The sequence below is a fragment of the Tupaia chinensis genome, unplaced genomic scaffold (assembly GCF_000334495.1).
Source record: "Tupaia chinensis unplaced genomic scaffold, TupChi_1.0 Scaffold000311_2, whole genome shotgun sequence".
NCBI lineage: Eukaryota > Metazoa > Chordata > Mammalia > Scandentia > Tupaiidae > Tupaia > Tupaia belangeri.
In genome coordinates, this window is record NW_006159803.1 from 7951948 (window position 1) to 7969730 (window position 17783).

Genomic DNA, 17783 nt, shown 5'->3' on the forward strand with positions numbered 1-17783 from the left:
ACTTGGGAGCCCAGCGACATAGCCATTACGCTAACTGCTGGTTCCCACCTGGCGTGAGTTTTAAGCCACCAGGTCCGGGACGCGAACCGCGGTCGACTACATGGGAGTCCAGCGACATAGCCATTACACTAATTGCTGGTCCCAGGATCTACAATTCTAAAGGTCACACATTTATAAGCAACCAAAATCAGATTCACACCCAAGGCTGGCTCTCCCAAATTCACTGGAGACTCTGAGCCAAAGATACTTTACTATGGCTAGAGTAAGACTCCCCTCCTTGGAAGAAGAGGAGAGAATTTGGCGCCGATTTAGTCGCTTCCTCCGGCTTCCCAAACTTCCCACTTCCTTCGGGCCTTCAACCCAGCTGCGCTCTACGGAGCTAGAGCTCTGGCCACGCTCGCCCCTGGCACGCCCCCCCCCCGCCGCCATTTCCTGTCCAATCGTGCGCGAGTCGGGTCAGTGCAGCCGGGTGGCGCCGGGGTCTCCCCCAGGACCCCGTTGGCCTGGGCCTGAGGGCCAAGCAGAGGACTCTGGTTTGAACCTCAAAGCGTGGGACGGTATCGGTTGCGGGCTGGGACGTCTGTTGAGGTTCAGGGTCCGGAGGACGCTGGCAAGTGGTTGCCGGGCAACGGTGCGGCCTGTCCCGCCCCCCCACCCACCCGCCCCAGCCTGGCCAGGCGTGTGCCCGCGCGTTGCGAGGTGCGCGGCTCGGCCCTGCGGGGTGAAACTGGGCGCCGCGCGCCTTCTCTGCCACCTTCCCCGCCCTGAAAGCCATCTGGGAGCAGAGGGCCTGGCCCCATCGCTGCACGTTCCGAGCTATGTTTCGGACCCTCTTAGGCTTGGGCGCACTTCGCTGGGCCAGTGTGGAGCTGGAAAGAGCCCTAGCCATTGTTCAGTTGAGCTGCTCACCCCAGCCTCGAGTAGGGAGCCCCACAGATACCACTCAGTGCGTGCGTGGTGCTTTACATTAATCCCCAAGATTGCCCTTTTTTTCTACGGTTTCCATAGTGTGTGCGAAGACGCGGGCCCAGAGGCTGTGACTTGAGCGGAGGTCAAAGAGCCTGTAATCGGTGGCGATAAGGACACTGAGACTCAGATCAGGTAACTCAAAGCTTGTCCCTCGCAGGTTTCTAATTCCCATGGATTGGTGAGCTACACTGCTGCACTCCCGCTACACCTATTTGTAAACCAGATCGGCCTGGAGAATTTAAAATACACATTTCTGGATACCATCTCGGTTTACTGACTGAGGCTCTCTGAGCTAAGGCCAAGTATCTGTACATTTAACAAGCTCTTAGATGGCTTCTACAGCCGGTAGGTGAGTCTTGGGGTAGCACTGAGTACACTGTTCGCCTCCCCCAAAAGCAATGTGGTAAGTCTGAAGCACCTGGAGAGGCCGGCCGCAGGTGCATGGTGGGGCTGAGTTCCCAGCCCATCAGCCAGAATGTAGCTTCTCTTCAGTCCTCAGAAACAAGCCAGAGGCTTATATTTTAAACAAGTGTGGATATTCAGATACAAATCGTTCCATCTCTGGTTATCTGTCACACTGCCAGGTCCAAGCTTCCAACTAGACCAGCCCGTTGTGATCAAAGTCAGGTGTTACCGTGCTCGTCTTCCCCTGGCAACTTGTCAGCTGCTCTGCCGCTGTTCTGCCTCGTGCCAGGTCCCTCAGTCACAGCGGTTGATGTTGGCATTGGAGGAACTATCTGCAGAGCTGTTTCCCCAGTGGATGGAGAGCTGGCAGCTACCCAAAAATATCACCACAAATAATGAGCCTCCCTTCGCCTTAAACAGCAGTCAGACTGAAACGGATCACCCTGCTGTTATCATGACATTTATAAACACAAATCGTCTTAAAAAATAATCACTTGGCTTTTCGTTTTAGAAGGCTAATAAGCCTGACAGTTGTGTTTAGTGGTTATTCTTTTTTAATTAATTTGATCATTTATGTTGCTTCTCTTAGGGATTCTGGTCCACAATGGCTGAAGATCAAGAGAGAGACTTGCAGAAATTTCTTAAAGATGTGGATGAAATCAGTAAGTGCCTGTAAATCATAAACAAATTAAATTCTGCTTTAAAGAGGTGGAATGGGTAAAGAGAGGTGATTACTCTTAGTTAGTTCCTGGGTAGCCTGACAGGTTTATGACTTGAAAGGAGGGGAGAAAAAGTAATTGAAATTAAACAGGGTATTGAAAAGCAAGTTATATTATATTATCGGCTCCGGGCAGTATTTTTTGACTGTTAATTAGTATCAGAGAAGCTGTTAACATTCTGATTGGAATTCAGGCTGACCGTCCCCTCCATATTTTGTCCATTTCTATGTAGAATCAGTTAAAAAAGGAGCTGCTATTTCCCTGTACCGGTGAGCCATTGGCTTTGATCGCGAGGAGCCTGATTGCTCAGTCCGGGATCCCTCCTGTGTGAGGGTAGAGCCACTTCTGTTTTTGAGCTGACTTGAGGCAGAATCAAATGGCTTTCATCAGATTACGTGGCTGGCTTGCGACGGCCATGTCTCTCTCCTCTCTACGTGCATCCTCTTTTCTGTCTCTCTAGACAGGGGGATCTCTTCCCCAGCTCAGACAGATGGGCTCTCAAAGAACACCCTCTGAGCCCACAGATCACAGTCAGGGGATTCCAAACCAGTCGGTTTATGTTCAGACTTCAGGGAGCTTGTTTGAGGACAGAAACAAGCCAACCAACAAGCAAGCGAGTAGACCTCACATAGCAGAGAGAAAATATGTTGAGGTTGCTGCTTCAAACAGATTGTGTGGGTCCAAAGAATAAAATGGTTTTAAAAATTACCCAGGGAGGGACCAGCAGTTAGCATAATGGCTATGTCACTGGACTCCCACGTAGTCGACTATGGTTCAAGTCCCAGACCCGGTGGCTTAAAACTCACGCCGGGCGCATGTGCTTGTGTGCCCAAGATCCCGAGAGGAGAATGGATTGCAGCGTGGCCAATCACCCTGGGGGGGGGATGTGATTTCTCGCTTTCTGTCTCTCTGTCTCTGTCTGTCTGGCGAGCACATGCGCCCTATAGCAAAAACCTCTCGAAAAAAAAAAAAAAATTACCCAGGGAACTTCCCAAGTGATACGTACAGAACACATTTTCTGTGTTCCTCCTGGGCCTGTCTTCTGCCAGTCCCTGTGTTCAGGGGACAAGTCTTGGTGTGCGGTTTCTCATCCCACCTTTGTCTGGGGAGACCCCTAGAGCCGAATCGCCACTAGCCTTCTTTTCTGGGCCTCAGCCTTTTTGGCCAACGCTCATATCTTACAAAGGCCTCAAACTTAGTGTGCACAAAATCTAGTCACTCCCCTCCCAAATAAAACCTGCTTCTCCTACTTTCCCCTGCATCCTGGTCTAAGTTGGTGGTCACATTCCACCTCCCATGCAAAAATGAACAAGTCACAGTGGGCCCCTCCCACCCCTCAACCTGACACCCAATCAGCCACTGTGGTATCTTTCTCCACCTTTTTCTCTGTTTTGATTCCTCTGGCCCAGACTATTTCAACAGCGCCTAATTGTGTTCCCTGCCTCCAGGCTTGTGCTCCCCACAGAGTAATGCATCTCAAATGCAGATCTAGCCAGACACCTCTCTGCTTTGATTCCTTGCCAGCCACAGCACATTCCAAACTCTCACAGGGCCTGTGTCCTCTCATGACCCTGCCCTTACCTCTTCAGCCTCTCTCCCTCACACTTGCCCTTTCCTTCCTGTGCCCTCGTGTGTGGTACTCTGCCCCTGGTCTTCGGCACGCCTCTGCTTCCCGTCCTCTTCCCCGGCACCCTTTCGTTCCTGCTCCAAGTTTTCAGGTATCCTCCGCCCCAGCGCGGTCCAGTCCCACTTTCTATAAGTCGCACTGTCCTCTAGGATAACTCGTCACAGGTGGCTAGCTAGTGTATGAACTGTGGCCTGTGACCGAGGAACCGACTCTCTCGTTTTATTTTATTTCTAATGAATTTAAATGTATATAGCCACATGGGGTCAGATTCCATGTTTTCATTTCTCGGGCTCTTGCTTAGTGCTGGACGCACTGGAGAGTACAGGAAAAGAATTACCTTCCTTGGTGGGTTCCTCAGTCCAGTGGGGAAAACATATTAGACAAGGAATTTCGACGGTGAGAGGTGATGCGGGGACTCCCAACGTGTGGGAGACCCTAACCAGTGCAGCTGGGTGCCATTACGAGATACCGTGGACTGTGGATTCGGCCACAGGCAGTACTTCCTCACAGTCTGGGGTTGAGAAGTCCCAGATGAAGGTGTCAGCAGGCTGGGTTTCTTCTGAGGTCTCTTCTTGACTCACACTAGCCCCCTTCTTGCCATGTGTTTATATGGTCATCTGTCCGTGTGTGCCTGTATTTATTTGAAGCCTCTTCCTCTTTTTATAAAGATACCAGCCATATTAGAGTAAGGCTCCCGACTTATGGGCCCATTTAATTATCTCTTTAAGGGTGCCGTCTCTGAATACAGTCATGGGGGGGCTAGGGTTTCAACATAGGGATGGGGGAGACCAGCATTTAGCGTAATGGCTATGTCGCTGGACTCCCATGTACTCAACCATGGTTCGAGTCCCAGACCTGGTGACTTAAACTCATGCAGGTTGCATGTGCGTGCGTGCCCAAGATCCCAAGACTCCTCTTGGAGAGTAGAGGAGAAGGGATTGCGGTGTGGCCATCCCCCCGGGGGATGATTTCTCGCTTTCTGTCTCTTGGTCTCTCTTTCTGGCGATTGCACGCATCCTATGGTAAAACCCTCTCAAAAAAAAAAAGAGATGGATTCCAATCCAAGTGTAGAGAAGCCAGGTGGAGAAAGGCCTGGGAAACCACAATAAGGAATTTGTGTTTACCCCAGAGCAGAAAATCCACTCCTAATAATTTATGTAGATACCCCCCAGGAGGTGTGGCATAACACTCCATTCCTTAAGTGTGAGACACTTTTAGTGACTTGCTTCCCAGGGGTACAGTGCGGGAAGGGAGGGGGAGAGTCCCTTTCCAGTAGGAGAGCTGACAGACGACTGAAGTTAACGTCACGGTGACTCTAGGCAGCACATGCCCTCAATGTGTGTGCTGTGATTTACCTCTCCAGACCCTGTGACCCGACCTCACCTGATAGACCCAATCTGAATGACATTCTCCAAAATACCTGACCAGCCATCATCCAAAATGCAGAAAATCCAAGGAACTGTCACAGCCAGAGAACTGTAAACTGAGTAAAACTAAGCAAATGGTGGTCGTGTTAAGCCACTCAGTTTGGGGTGGCGTGTGATGTAGCAACATGATACAGATATTAAACGTTAATACATGCTGGAGAAAGGATGCATATTAGTTTATAGATGGCATGGAACTAGAAGTATCTGTTACATCAATTTCTGTCTGAAATACTTTACTACTAAAATTTTTTAAAACAAATTTCCATGAAGAGTTGGTGGGAAACCAAGAAATGAAAAAGAAAATAACTTCAGGAGAGACAGGACATTTGGAGAAATTAGTGTATAAATACTTTTAGGAAAAATGTGGTAAATGCGAGAGGTTGAAAATATCGCTGAATATAATCAATTGTTGGGTCCTGACTATGCAAAATAGGGTGATGATGGGATTGTGAGCCCAGGATGAAGGAGTGACGTATACAGAAGAGGCACCCCTTTCTGTGGACACAGACGTAGGCACCTGTGCTGTTTTGATGGCAGGAAGCTGGAAGAGCTCCTTTCTGATAGCATCTCTTTTTCCTCTCTAAATTAGTAAGTCAGGTCTTCCCCTTGAGACAAGTTTCTTTGTTTTGTTTTAACATCTATTCAATTACCATGAGAGAGAGAGAAACAGCCCCTCGACCAGGCCTCAATGCCATCATGCACCCCCAACCTTCAGCCTGCACTGGATCAAGGCAGGTGTGTGTCTGGCTTATTCAAGGAGGTCTGCAGCTTTGAACCAGGAACTTCTCCTTGCAGATCTGCCCCACAGAGCATTTCATTTTATCACTGCACCACCATCACTGCATCGTCATCTGGCCCCGTGAAGTCAGGTTTAGATTACAGAAAACTCAGAATTTGGGGGAAGAATGATAGGATGACGTGCCTGGGAAAACACAGTAGGATGGCTGGGCCCCACCGAAGGTCCAGTTGAAAGCCATCACCCTAGGCATTCATCTTTCTCTCTGAGTTCTCAGCATCCCTAGTAAAGGCTGAGTGATGGACAGTCGGATTCCCGCAGAGTTAGAGTTTGTCTTGTAGGTGGCCTGAGAGGGCAAGGAGCTGGAGTAGGTGGGCAGGAGGGCCAATGGGCTCCCAGGGTGGACTGTGACACCTGTCGGGTAGCAGTTCGTTGAAGACTCGTGGGGAGAGAGTTAAGGGCTGTTGTTTGGTAATCTCAGCGCTGCCTACACTTAGATGTTTGTCTCCCACACGGGAGCATAAGCTCTTCAAAAAAAGAGAAAAGATCTTTATTCATCATTGTTATCTATAGCATTCAGCACAATATCTAACTCATAATAAGCTCCCCACAAATGATTGTTGAATTAAATGATGACTTAGAACTCTGATCCTTGAAGCCTATAGTTAAATTCTTCTGCAGCTTTTTCGAAGAAAAACAAATCCTGTTCTTCATTTTTTTTTCTCATTGGTTCTAATTGCTCTGTTTTGCTTTTTATTGCTTTATTTTTTCTTCTTTAAAATCTTCCCGATGGATTTTCTACATGATCCTTTCTTAATGGAGTCTTGTCTTTTTACTTTTAGTTGCTTTTTTGTTTTGGAGGGACAGGGACAGGGTCAGGGTCTCAGTAGCTAGGGATCGTCCTGCCTTAGCCTCCTGAGTAGCTGGGATTACAGCCCATGAGACCACGCCCAGCTTCCAGGGTGGGCTGGGGATGGAAGTGGGGCTTCCCAAGTGGACTAAGCCTGTCATCTGCCACTGCGTGCTCCAGGGTGGGTCCAAAAGCCTCCTTTCGGAGACCTTGTTTGGTTGATTCACATATGGTTTCTCCTCTAGCCAGTTTAATTCAGGATATGAATTCCGATGACCCTACTGTGCAAGAGAAAGCTGTCCTTGAGACAGAAAAGAGACTACAGTTTATGGAAGAAGACCAAGAGGAGGACCAGTGTAGGACCACCTTGAACAAGACTGTCATCAGTCCTCCGCAAGCCCCCACTCAGGTTGTCATTTCTATTTTGGCATTACATAAGTGGGCACAGAGGGAAGACCTGCATTGAGCATTGGTCTAATCTCACGCTGTCTGGTGAGGCTGTAATAGTCTGTTTATAGGTTTATTTTCCACAATGACACATAAACTCTAGTCTTTTTTTGTTTGTTTTTCTCTGGACTCTTTCCAAGTTATCTTTAAACAACCCTTTGTATTTGTTCACACAGGGATTTTGCCCGTCTGCTCTGAGCTTGTGTGCTATATTTAACCTGTACAGTTACCATAATGCGTTCTACTAAGTCAGTTGCCCACCTTGTACGGCCACAGCTGGGGGCCCTGCCTGGGCAGCCTTGTTTCTGCAGACTCGACTCCAAGTGATTGTGCACAGTCCCCTCTGCTAAGTTAAAGCTCTTCCCCTGAACCTGGGGTCCCTTAGCATGAGCAGTTAAACAGAACACCCCGACTCTTCACTTGTAATTGATGAGCTTTCTTGATTTATATACATGTAAATCAGAGAGTGGTTTTTGACATTTGTTTCTTTGTTTTCATGAACACCTGGATCCTGCAGGAGGCCGGTGAAATTAACTCAGGTAAGAACAGCATCTTTTTTCCCAATCTGTGTTATTTATTCAGGAGTAGATTTTATCGATTGTTACTTCCAGACCCTTCCATTGTAGCCACTGAGCTTACAAACAACCCATGAACAAAACCTGCTGATCACCCCATTGCGTCACTGGTGGTCAGAAGAGGACAGTCCTGGGAGGTGGAGACTCCTTTCTCCAGGCCGGTGTTATCTACACTGAATTCAGTTATTCTGCATCATCCAGTTTATTCTGTGCTGTTCAAGGATCCAGATAGTTCCCCTGTTGCTCAGTTCAGAAGCTCATTATGCAAAATGGAACAAAAAGTCTCTCTTCAAAGAAACACTCTTTTAAAAGACATAATTCAAATTTGAAGCATAGTCATAGCCGTCATGTATAATAATACCTCACGCAGATTACCATTTAATGTCAAATTAAGAAAATGTCATTTTAGTTGCCTCGGCGTGGTCTGTGTGCGCGTGCGTGTGTGTGCATGCGCCTGCATGTGTATGCATGACAAGTGTGGCTCTGCGGTTCGAAAGTAGCTGTTCCTGAATTTGACCTGGTGAACTGATGGTAGTGTCTGGATTTCTCTTTTCCATATTTGAAATCACTCTGCTGCAGAGGCCTTCTTGGCATGTGTGGAGAAGGATGCAAAGGAGAGAGCCAAGAGAAGAAGGGAAAACCAAGTCTTGGCCCATGGTAATCGGCAGTCCCTACTTCTCAGTGGTGGGATGATGTGCGCAGAAAGAGCACACGAGCACCTCTAGGCGGATGTTTGAGGACATTAAGACTCCCAGGCAGTGGATCCAAGATGGGCCAGCAAGGGAAGCCGGCCAGGCAGAAATCACTGGTACTCTATGCCTGCTCCTGCTGCAGTGAGCAGAGGGTGGGACAGAGCCTTCAGCCAGCTCCGCTGGCAGTCCTCTTCCTAAAGCAGATGGACAGACTTAGCAGAGCAGGCCGGACAGTACCAACCAGTGCTGGCAAGTAGGAGAGATGGGGAAGGAGGTAACCCTGGCTAGCCTGAGATGGAGCTGAGGAAGTGAAAAGGAGAAATGAGCAGAGATGTGAAAAAGGAGAGGAGAAATAAAAACAAATAAACAAAGAGGGGGCAGCAGGTGTTACGGTGGCTGAGGTGCTGGACGGTCAACTGAGGTTCAAGATCCAGACTTGGCACATGTCCGTGTGTGCCCAAAATCCCCAGAGGAGAATGAAGGAGAAAGGATTGCAATGTGACCACCCCCCTCAGAGGGTGATTTCTCACTTTCCCGCTTACTGTTTCTCTCTGGCTCCCTCTAGCAAGCGCATGCACCCTATTGCAAAAACCTAGAAAAAAGAAAGAAAGGAAGGAAGGAAGGAAGGAAGGAAGGAAGGAAAGGGGGGAAATATATAACGAATATTTCAACATTTTATTACACCACCCCATGGTATGCGTGCTATAGATGTGGATTATTCCATGTTTGTTAGAAAATTAATTATTTCACTTCCTTTATGGGACATTGACTATGTAGCTTTGGTCTCTGTGGGAGGCTTGGAGTGGTTCTGAGTCTTGATTCAGAAACATTTAGTTTTTCTGAGAAGCTACATAAGAGACTTGGGGATAGATTTGGAGAAAAAAAAAATCTTACAAAAGCTGGTCTTGGAATATCTGCAGAGAAGAACAAATGATAAGCCCTTCTGGGATTAACAGAAGCTATGACCTTCAAAGTAGAACTGGAAATCTGGGGAATAAAACTGAAGAATTTCCCAACAGGTGGTGAGAGCTCACTGAGTTTGTTTGTTTTTGTTTTGTTTTGTTTTGTTTTTCTCACATAGCCCTGAAAGAACAGGGGAATGAAGCATTCGTTAAGGGCGACTTCGAAACGGCCATCGTGCGCTACAGCGAGGGTCTGGAGAAACTGAAAGACATGAAAGTGCTGTACACCAACCGAGCCCAGGTCAGTGAGCCGAGCCAGGTCTGTCCACGGGCTCTTCTCAGACAATTGCCCCTAGACTGTGAAAACACACAGAGGAGACTAGACGGCACCTCGGTGGGTGGTAAGCATTTAACATCTGGCTCATGACTGGGGAGTTGAGTGCGGATGTGGAAGGAGCACTTAGCGCTTCGCTCTTCTCTGTGATGTGATCTGACTTCAGGCTGCCAGTCTGAAATCTCGGAGGGAGGGGCGGGAAGAACTGCACTTAGTCAGCTCTCTCTATAGCGCAGGTCAGCTCCAGCACTGATGGAAACCGGGAACTTTTCCGTGTGGGTAAAGGAGAGAACTAGTGGCAAGAGATGACCTAGGGGACCTTGGAATTCTACCGCTGGGTTGGGCTGGTCTCCTTGTCTGGTGGTAGAGGACATCCCTGAGGATTGCTCTCCTGCTCATTTCTCCTTCGTTGTGTTAATCCCTCTTTTAGATGAAGAGTCTGTGAGTGGGGTAAACGATTAGGTCGTCAGGAAAGTCATGACATATTTTTTCTGTAGTTTTCTATGGAAAAATGCATCATGACTTTCCTGATGACCCCAAAGATAGCTAGTAGGCCTAGATCCAATTTCAGCAGTTGTGAATTCCTGAAGGTCTTTCTGCCGCTGTTTTCTATCAGACATGAGCTCAGTGTCCTAGAACACGGGGTAATAACCATCACCCAGACATTTATTACCTGCTACTTGAGGAAGGGACAAGGCTGATAGTTCTTATTTGAAACAATGTTACCTTTGAAAAAGAGTTGAGTCTTTGTGTTGAGAGTTCTCTGTTACTTAGGCCTAAAAACTTGGCAGGTTCGGGCCATGATTATTCGGTGGTCAGGACAAATCAGCAAGACCTGTCTGAGAGGAACTCGATGCCATGTCATTGACAAGAGGAATGGCCGCAGCAGAGTCCTCATCAGCTCCAATTTCTGTAACTCAGGATTAAGAATGTCTAGCTGTGGCATGTCGGGGAAGCGTATTGAAAGCTAGAAACCAGTCGTGAAGAGTCCGGAAATCTGAGGAGTGACAGTGATTTAATGATAAATAAATCCAAGCACAGTATAACCTCATTAGTTTAGCAGTTAGAATAAGCCAGTCTAGACTCGAGGTATCACTTACCCCCTCCTACTTGTGGAGAAAACTTATTATAAGGAAGGGAACTGGAAAGTAAGGGGCCCAGAGGTTGCTATCGCACTGTACATGTCATCACCCTAACACGATTGTAAACTTTTTGAGGGCAAAACCTGCCGCTTACCTTTTCCTTAATGTTTTAATGATAATGGATATTCAATAAATGCTTGTTAGGTTATCTAATATTATCACAATAAGTTATCACTGCAAGTCCATTTAAGGTTATTTCTGTTGACAATTCAGAAGAATTGTTTAAATACAGGCAATTAATACAATAATTAGAGTTCCTTCTTATTTATCACCAAATTTGGTCTCAAAAAACATCTACCTACTGATGCATATTCAGTCTTGTTACTTCTGAAGTTATCTAAAAGCAATATAATTGAATTGCTTTTAAAACGTTATGTAATTTAGACTTGCATCTAATTCAGACAGTCTATATCCTGATTCATCTAAATTAGGTACGTTTTTGCTATACTCAGTTTTAACCATCGCTTTGATTAGTTCTGAAGAATCACATTAAGAATGAATGTGGGTAAATACAAGTAAGCACAGTGAAAAGCTTTGGGGGAAGCAATTCCTCCCAGCTTTCTCAAGGAAAATGCTTATTCAAAGACAAATGCAGTTATGCTGCTGGGTGTTTCGAATCATTCGAACCATTGACTACTTTTAAAATGCCTCTCTTGTTTGCATGCAGTGTTAGGAAACACTTAATAAGGACCCTGTGAATTGAGTGTTGCTAGCTGGAGAGGAAACCTACCCTTCATTGCTTTGTGTTTCTGCTAGAGCTGCCGTTATGATCAATAGATCCCTGGTGTAAATAGACAAATTTGGAGTTTAATTGCCATTTGGAAAAAGTCATCCTTTTTAAAACATGCAAAAGAGAATGTGGAAGTTATAGGGTGTTCAATCCAAGGCTTAAAATAAAAAGGGAAAGAAAACAAAGTGAAAGGCCACGTTGAGAAATGGTCGAAGCCCATCCGGACTTTCAGCGGCCTTAGGTATCCTGAATAACAATGTCGTGGCCTCGTGGTGACGGTTGTCTGCAATAGAACAATGCCAGCTTCTTCCTCACATCTTCTGACTTTCTAATGAAACCCAAGACCCTGGAGGAAAGGACAGTGCTTTCCAGAACAGACAGCTCGGAGTTGTCTTCTTCAATTAGTGCAGGGCCCGAGTTAATGAAAGTATCGCATCACAGCCCCCTCTCTATCGGAGCAAAAGCTCCACTGCAGAAATTCGTTAAGAGCCCGTTGCCGGCTCCCTCCTCGCTTTGGTTGAATACTTAAATTTCCCATGAGTTTCAACACTAACGCCCAAATTGGCTTGTCCGTGTGAATATCACATCAGAATTAATGTGAAGGATGCCTTGGTACAGTTTCGATCACACGCAAACCTAAAACAGGTAATATAGGTGGAACAGCCTTAATCCACAAACCTAAAATGCTTCAAAACCCAAAGCTTTTTTAATACCAATATGATACCACAAGTGGAAAATTCCTCCCCTGACCTCATGTAACAGGTCACAGTCAAAAAACTGTAACAGAAATATATTGCATGAAGACTATGTGTATAAGGAGTATATGAAACATAAATAAATTTCATATTTAGATTTGGGTCTCATCCTTAAGATATCTCATTACATATATGCAGATATTCCATAATCTGCAGTAAATCCAAGATTTGAAACACGGGGTCTCAAGCGTACGCGTCGTTAACGTATGTAGCCCCCACGGACGGTATTATCTGTGTCCAGTGAGCCACTTGATGCCTCTGGTGCTTGGTTGTCCTTTTCTACAATGAGGTGATCACTGCTGTTTCTCAGAGAACTTCCCAAAAGAAGGGTGCTTCGAGTCCACATGGCACAACTTAATTGTGTATTGACCACGTGTTGTGTCTGGTGGTGAATACAGAGGTTATGGGAGCCATCATTGTTCTTCCTTTAAACACTCCGTTCATATGCCTGTCGTGCTTAGAAACTTTAAATAAACTAAGTTCTCAAACTGGCTTAGTTTGAGTGGATCACAGAATTCTGAGTCAGTTCTTGACGTTTGAAGGTTCCCCTAGTGCTGGGGTGTAAAGGAGTGCTCCATGCATTTGGCACTGAGGGTTCAGGGTGACGGCCGGACTCTGCAATGTCAGGCCAGGTCCTGTATATCTTCCTTCCTCCTGAGTTCACAAGGATTCAGAACTTTTCTTGATGACAACATTAAGAGATAATGAACAGGGACCAGCACACCTAAGATCCCGAGAAGAGAATGGAGGAGAAGGGATTGAGGCATGGCCATCCCCCCGAGGAGGAGGGGTGATTTCTCCCTTTCTGTCTCTCTGTCTCTCTCTGTGTCTCAGGGGAGCACACGTGCCCTATAGCAAAAAAATCTCTCTAAAAGGTATAATTAACAGGGACCAGCAGATGGCATATCAGTTATGTCGCTGAACTCTCACGTAGTGGACTACGCTTTTGAGTCTCAGACCCAGTGGCTTGAAACACGCTGGGCACATATGTATGCATACCTAAATCCCAAGAGGAGACTGGAGAAGAAGGGATTGCAGCCTGCCCGTCCTCCCTGGGGAGTGATTTCTCACATTCTGTCTCTCTTTGTCTCTCTGGTGAGCACATGTGCCCCACGGGAAAAATCTCTCCAAGAAAAAAAAAAAAGAATTAGTATAGCATACAAGTCATCCGTTTAAAGTATACTCAATGAGGTACCAGCAGTTAGTGTAATGGCTATGTTGCTGGACTACCATGTAGTCGATCGCGGTTTGCGTCCCGCACTCGGTGGCTTAAACTCACGTCGGGCGCGTGTGCGTGCGTGCCCAAGATCCCGAGAGGAGAATGAAGGAGAAGGGATTGCAGAGTGGCCATCCCCCCTGGGGGGGTGATTTCTCGCTTTCTGTCTCTCTGTCTGGCGAGCGCATGCCAAAAAAAAAAAAAAAAAAAAAAAACTCTCCAAAAAAAAAAAAAACCTCTCCAAAAAATAGAGTATACTCAAAGGTTTTGAGTATAACCACAGAAATGCTCAACTATCACAATCAATTTTTAAGCATTTCATCATTCCCAAAAGAAACTCTGCACACCTTAGCTGTCACCCCTCAATCTTCTCATTTCCTCTCCTCAACCCCAGCCCTAGGTGACCACTGATCTACATTTGCCTGTTCGGGATGTTTCATGTAAATGGAATGATTTATTTGTCCTTTTGTGACTGGCTTCTTTTGTTTGGCATATATATTTATTTTTTTGGGAGAGGTTTTTGCTATGGGGTGCCAGCAGCATATGAGGGTCCCAGTTTTCCAGTACTCTTTCCAACTCTTGGTATTGTCTGTCTTCATGCCCTTAGCACTTGTGTCCTCTGGAACATCCACAGCAGGGCAGACTCCAGAAGCTCGCTCTTCCTTTGTAGCTGGGGTTGTGTGCCCTCTCTGCCCTGCTCTGGGCCCAGGGTTGGGGGTCCCCTGTGTGGAGTGGCTCCTTGGCTCCCCAGCCCTCTAACTCCCATGTGGGCTCAGCCAGTGAAGTCAGGACAGAGACAAATGAGAGAAGGGGTCTCCGCTCTGGCGTGGCCTCAGCTCGTCAGGTGCCTCTTGGCCCAGCTGTCCTCTCCCATTCCTGTGAAGGAGAGCTCACAACTTTCCTTCCCTTTCTGGTTCGAACTGTGTCAATGGCTGCCCGCCACTGCTAGCCCTGGGGTGGGGGGTGACACTGCTTGTCGCTAGCCTAAGCCTCACCCTCACCTTCGAGCAGCCCCTGCATTCAGCTGTCCTCAGCTGCCCAGTGTGAGCTGCCATCAGCTTCCTGCCCGACTCGAGTAGGAGCCGTTACTCCCCTCGCCCTCTGCTGTCCGGCTGCCCTCCCTGTGCTGACTGAAGGTGGCCCGCTGCAGAGTCACACGCGTTCAGCCCTTTGTGTTGTTTCAGGCGTATATAAAACTCGGGGACTACCAGAAGGCGCTGGTGGACTGCGACTGGGCTCTGAAGGTAAGAGAAGAGTTCCTTTCTCTCGTGTGGTGGCATTCCAAGACCGATGTGCCTTGTCAAGGAAGGTGAGGCCATGAGGCTGGGCTTGCCCGATCTGGACGTCTGACTCCTGGAGTGAATGGGGGCGACCAGTGTATCCCGGTAGCAGAGAGCCAGAGCCTCAGCCGCCTCCCCTGTGAAATGGGGTAGAGCAGAGCCGTGGGAGGGTCACGATCATGCGCGTGAAGTGCCTCGGTCACAGGACGCACTCCAGAGAAGCTGCAGTTACTGGGTTTGCAAGGTCTTGTATTCTAACAGCTCATCTGGGTTTTCCTGTTTTACGACGAGGTGATCACTGGCACGTGCACACAGGCTCCTCATTCTTAGCACTGTGCCATCGGACGCTTTGCTCCATGTGACAGCTCTTCAGAGCAGCCACGAGAGCTGGTCTCTTCAGGCCTGTCATTGTCCCTCATCAGCCTGTGGGTTTCCTCTCCAGCCACAGTAATTCACAAATCTATTACAACAGCCTCTATCTTTGAAGGGATGATCAGAAGAAAGATTCCTGTTGCTGGGCTCAGTCAGGCCTCAGGCAGGCAGATGACACTGGGCATGTACTCCTCTGCAGGCCGCCACAGTCGGTGTCACGGGTACAGGAAGTGAGGACCTTGGTGGAAATGTTACCAACAGGTGAAAGAGAAATGGCATGGTCCCTTCCTAGGGGCATCAGTTCAGGTCACTAAATACTTAAATAATCTTTAGTCCACATCCCCTGAGTTACTCTGACTCTATCATCTGGAGCTTTAGCCAAATAACCCAAACTAGCACTTCTCAGACCTCCCCCGAAGGCCAGAGAGAAGAGGAGAACGAACATGAGCCCCTTGGAAGTATAGAAGCAGAAAACATGACATTTCTTTTGGTTGGTTTTCAAATTCCTTATGACTTTTGTATGGCACACCATAAAAGGTATCTCTTTGTTATCATTTAAAATAACTTAGCAATTGTTGCATCAAGTCAGCAAGAAATAAGAGGACATCCAGAGATAGCCAAGTTATTGGAGTTTTATTTTCGGCAGCTCACGGGAGGACTCATGTCTCCCAAAGACCCCGCAGCCCCGAGTGAAAGGAGAGGGGTGCTTATAAGGGCAAAAGTCACCATCACCTCTGAGTTCGCACGGTGACTACAATGGAAAACGAGAAAGGGGTGAAGAGGAAAGGGAGTTGGGTTCCCATGTGAAAGCAGTTACAGAGGCTGAATGGAGCAGGTCCATACTTCCCAAGGGCACTCCCAGACCTTTGTGTAATGGCCCCCAGGCTCTGGGCAGGGGTCTGGAGATTGGTAGTTAGTTGCTGAGGAACACCTAAACAAACAGGCTTCGGGCTAGTTAGCAAAGACAGACGATTAATCACTATTTACTCTGGGCAAAAGGAGGAAGCGAGTATAACTTAAAAATCAAAGATGGAGGTGCTTCTGCTTCACAATCGAGTAAGACTGAGGTGCTGAGAGAAGGCGGGTTTATCCTGTGGCTTTTTTTTTTTTTCTTTTAATTTATCAGAAAGTATATGTACTTGCAGGAGAGAGACAGAGAAAGAGAGGTAAAGGAGAAAGCACCCCTCCTGGGGTGGGTGACCACAGTCACAGACCACACCACAGTCCCTTCTCCATTCCTCCTTCAGGAGTTTGGGCATGCACACACATGCTACCAGCACGTTCATCAAGCCGCCAGGCCCGAAACTCAAACCACGCCTTCGGCCATACGGGTCTAGTTGCCCCTCACCACCTGGCCCTGGCCTGTGGTTCTGATTCACGCCAGGCCTGGCCTAATGAGCATGGCTCCGAGCCATAGCCCGTGTCCAACCACGTGCTGGCCACACACATCCGTTTATTTTCTACTGGTGGGAAGCCAGCGGCGACAGGAATGAAAGTCACCTTTGCTTACAGTGGTCCGGTCCGTAGACACTGGGGAGCCTCCCAAACGGCACCTGCAGTGCCTGGTTTCTTCATCCCTTGGAAGATCAGGTCCCTTCCCAGCACATGGGTGGAATCTGTCCCTTACGAGAACTTCCCAAAGCCGAGGGCCTAGAGCTCCTCAGAGCTCCGGTGTAGTCCCAACTGCCTTGTCACCTTGTTTGATCTTCAGTTATTTTTCCATAAGAGAGAGGCAGGCGTGTGCTCCTTGGTGCAGTAACAGCCTCGCAGCATTCTGTTCTCCATTTCACAACACTGACTTCCCTAGTTCTCCAACAGGGAAACCAAGTCTCAGAGATGAACTAAGTAATTTCGCAAGATCATGAAGCTAGCATCTAACTGCAAGGCCGAGGTCTCAACTGTTCCCTGTAAACAGGCCCTCACTGAAGTGTTGCACCCCGCAATTCCTGGGTGCGCACCTCCTGTCCTTCTGTGGGAGAAGCACCAGCCCCCCGCAGAGCCTGGAGGAGTGTCTCTTGTGATCTGAGAAGGCCCATGGAGGCAGATACGCAGTGTGCTGATTCAGGGTAGCCCGCTGGCCCGTTCCCAGACGTTAATTGAAGCACATTGTAATTAGTAGTGAAACCAAGGCAAAGCCGACCCAGTGGAGCTGACATTTAAAAACGCTGACACTCAGCAGCCAGTCTTGTTACGTGCCCAGCGAGGCTCCCAGCTGAAGAGGTTTGGGTAAACACTTGGAGGGATGGGGATACAGTTAAACTGCTCACCGTCGGCTCCACGTGGAAGCCGTGAATTAAGAGAAGTCTCCATCTCTCTAAGAGTAGTGTATCAATCGTGGGAACCAGCAGTTAGCGTAATGGCTATGTCGCTGGACTCCCACGTAGTCGACCGCACACACACCGCGTCCCGGACCCGGTGGCTTAGAACTCACGTCAGGAGCATGTGTGTGCGTGCCCAAGATCCCAAGAGAAGAATGGAGGAGAAGGGATTGTGGCGTGACCATCCCCGCTGGGGGGTGATTTCTCGCTTTCTGTCTCTATGTCTTTCTCTGTCTGTCTGGTGAGCGCATGCGCCCTATAGAGAAAGAAAACCTCTCCAAAAAAAA

At 47.9% G+C, this 17783-nt stretch overlaps 1 protein-coding gene across 4 annotated transcripts in view; it reads left to right on the forward strand.

Annotated features, from left to right (window-relative positions):
* The first annotated feature begins 412 nt into the window (after nt 1–412).
* Nucleotides 413–17783, forward strand: part of TTC12 (tetratricopeptide repeat domain 12) — a 57535-nt gene continuing 40164 nt past the window's right edge. For 2 of the 4 annotated variants that reach the window (XM_006151029.3, XM_006151026.3), the window contains exons 1-8: nt 430–533; nt 1009–1101; nt 1964–2036; nt 6979–7142; nt 7698–7719; nt 8335–8412; nt 9529–9650; nt 14711–14770. In XM_006151029.3, coding sequence (XP_006151091.1) covers nt 1979–2036; nt 6979–7142; nt 7698–7719; nt 8335–8412; nt 9529–9650; nt 14711–14770 — 504 coding nt within the window. In that variant the 5' untranslated portion in view covers nt 430–533; nt 1009–1101; nt 1964–1978. Of the gene's footprint in view, nt 534–559; nt 632–1008; nt 1102–1963; nt 2037–6978; nt 7143–7697; nt 7720–8334; nt 8413–9528; nt 9651–14710; nt 14771–17783 lie in introns of those variants that run through there. The other 2 variants (XM_006151025.1, XM_006151027.3) reach the window with 2 other exon arrangements.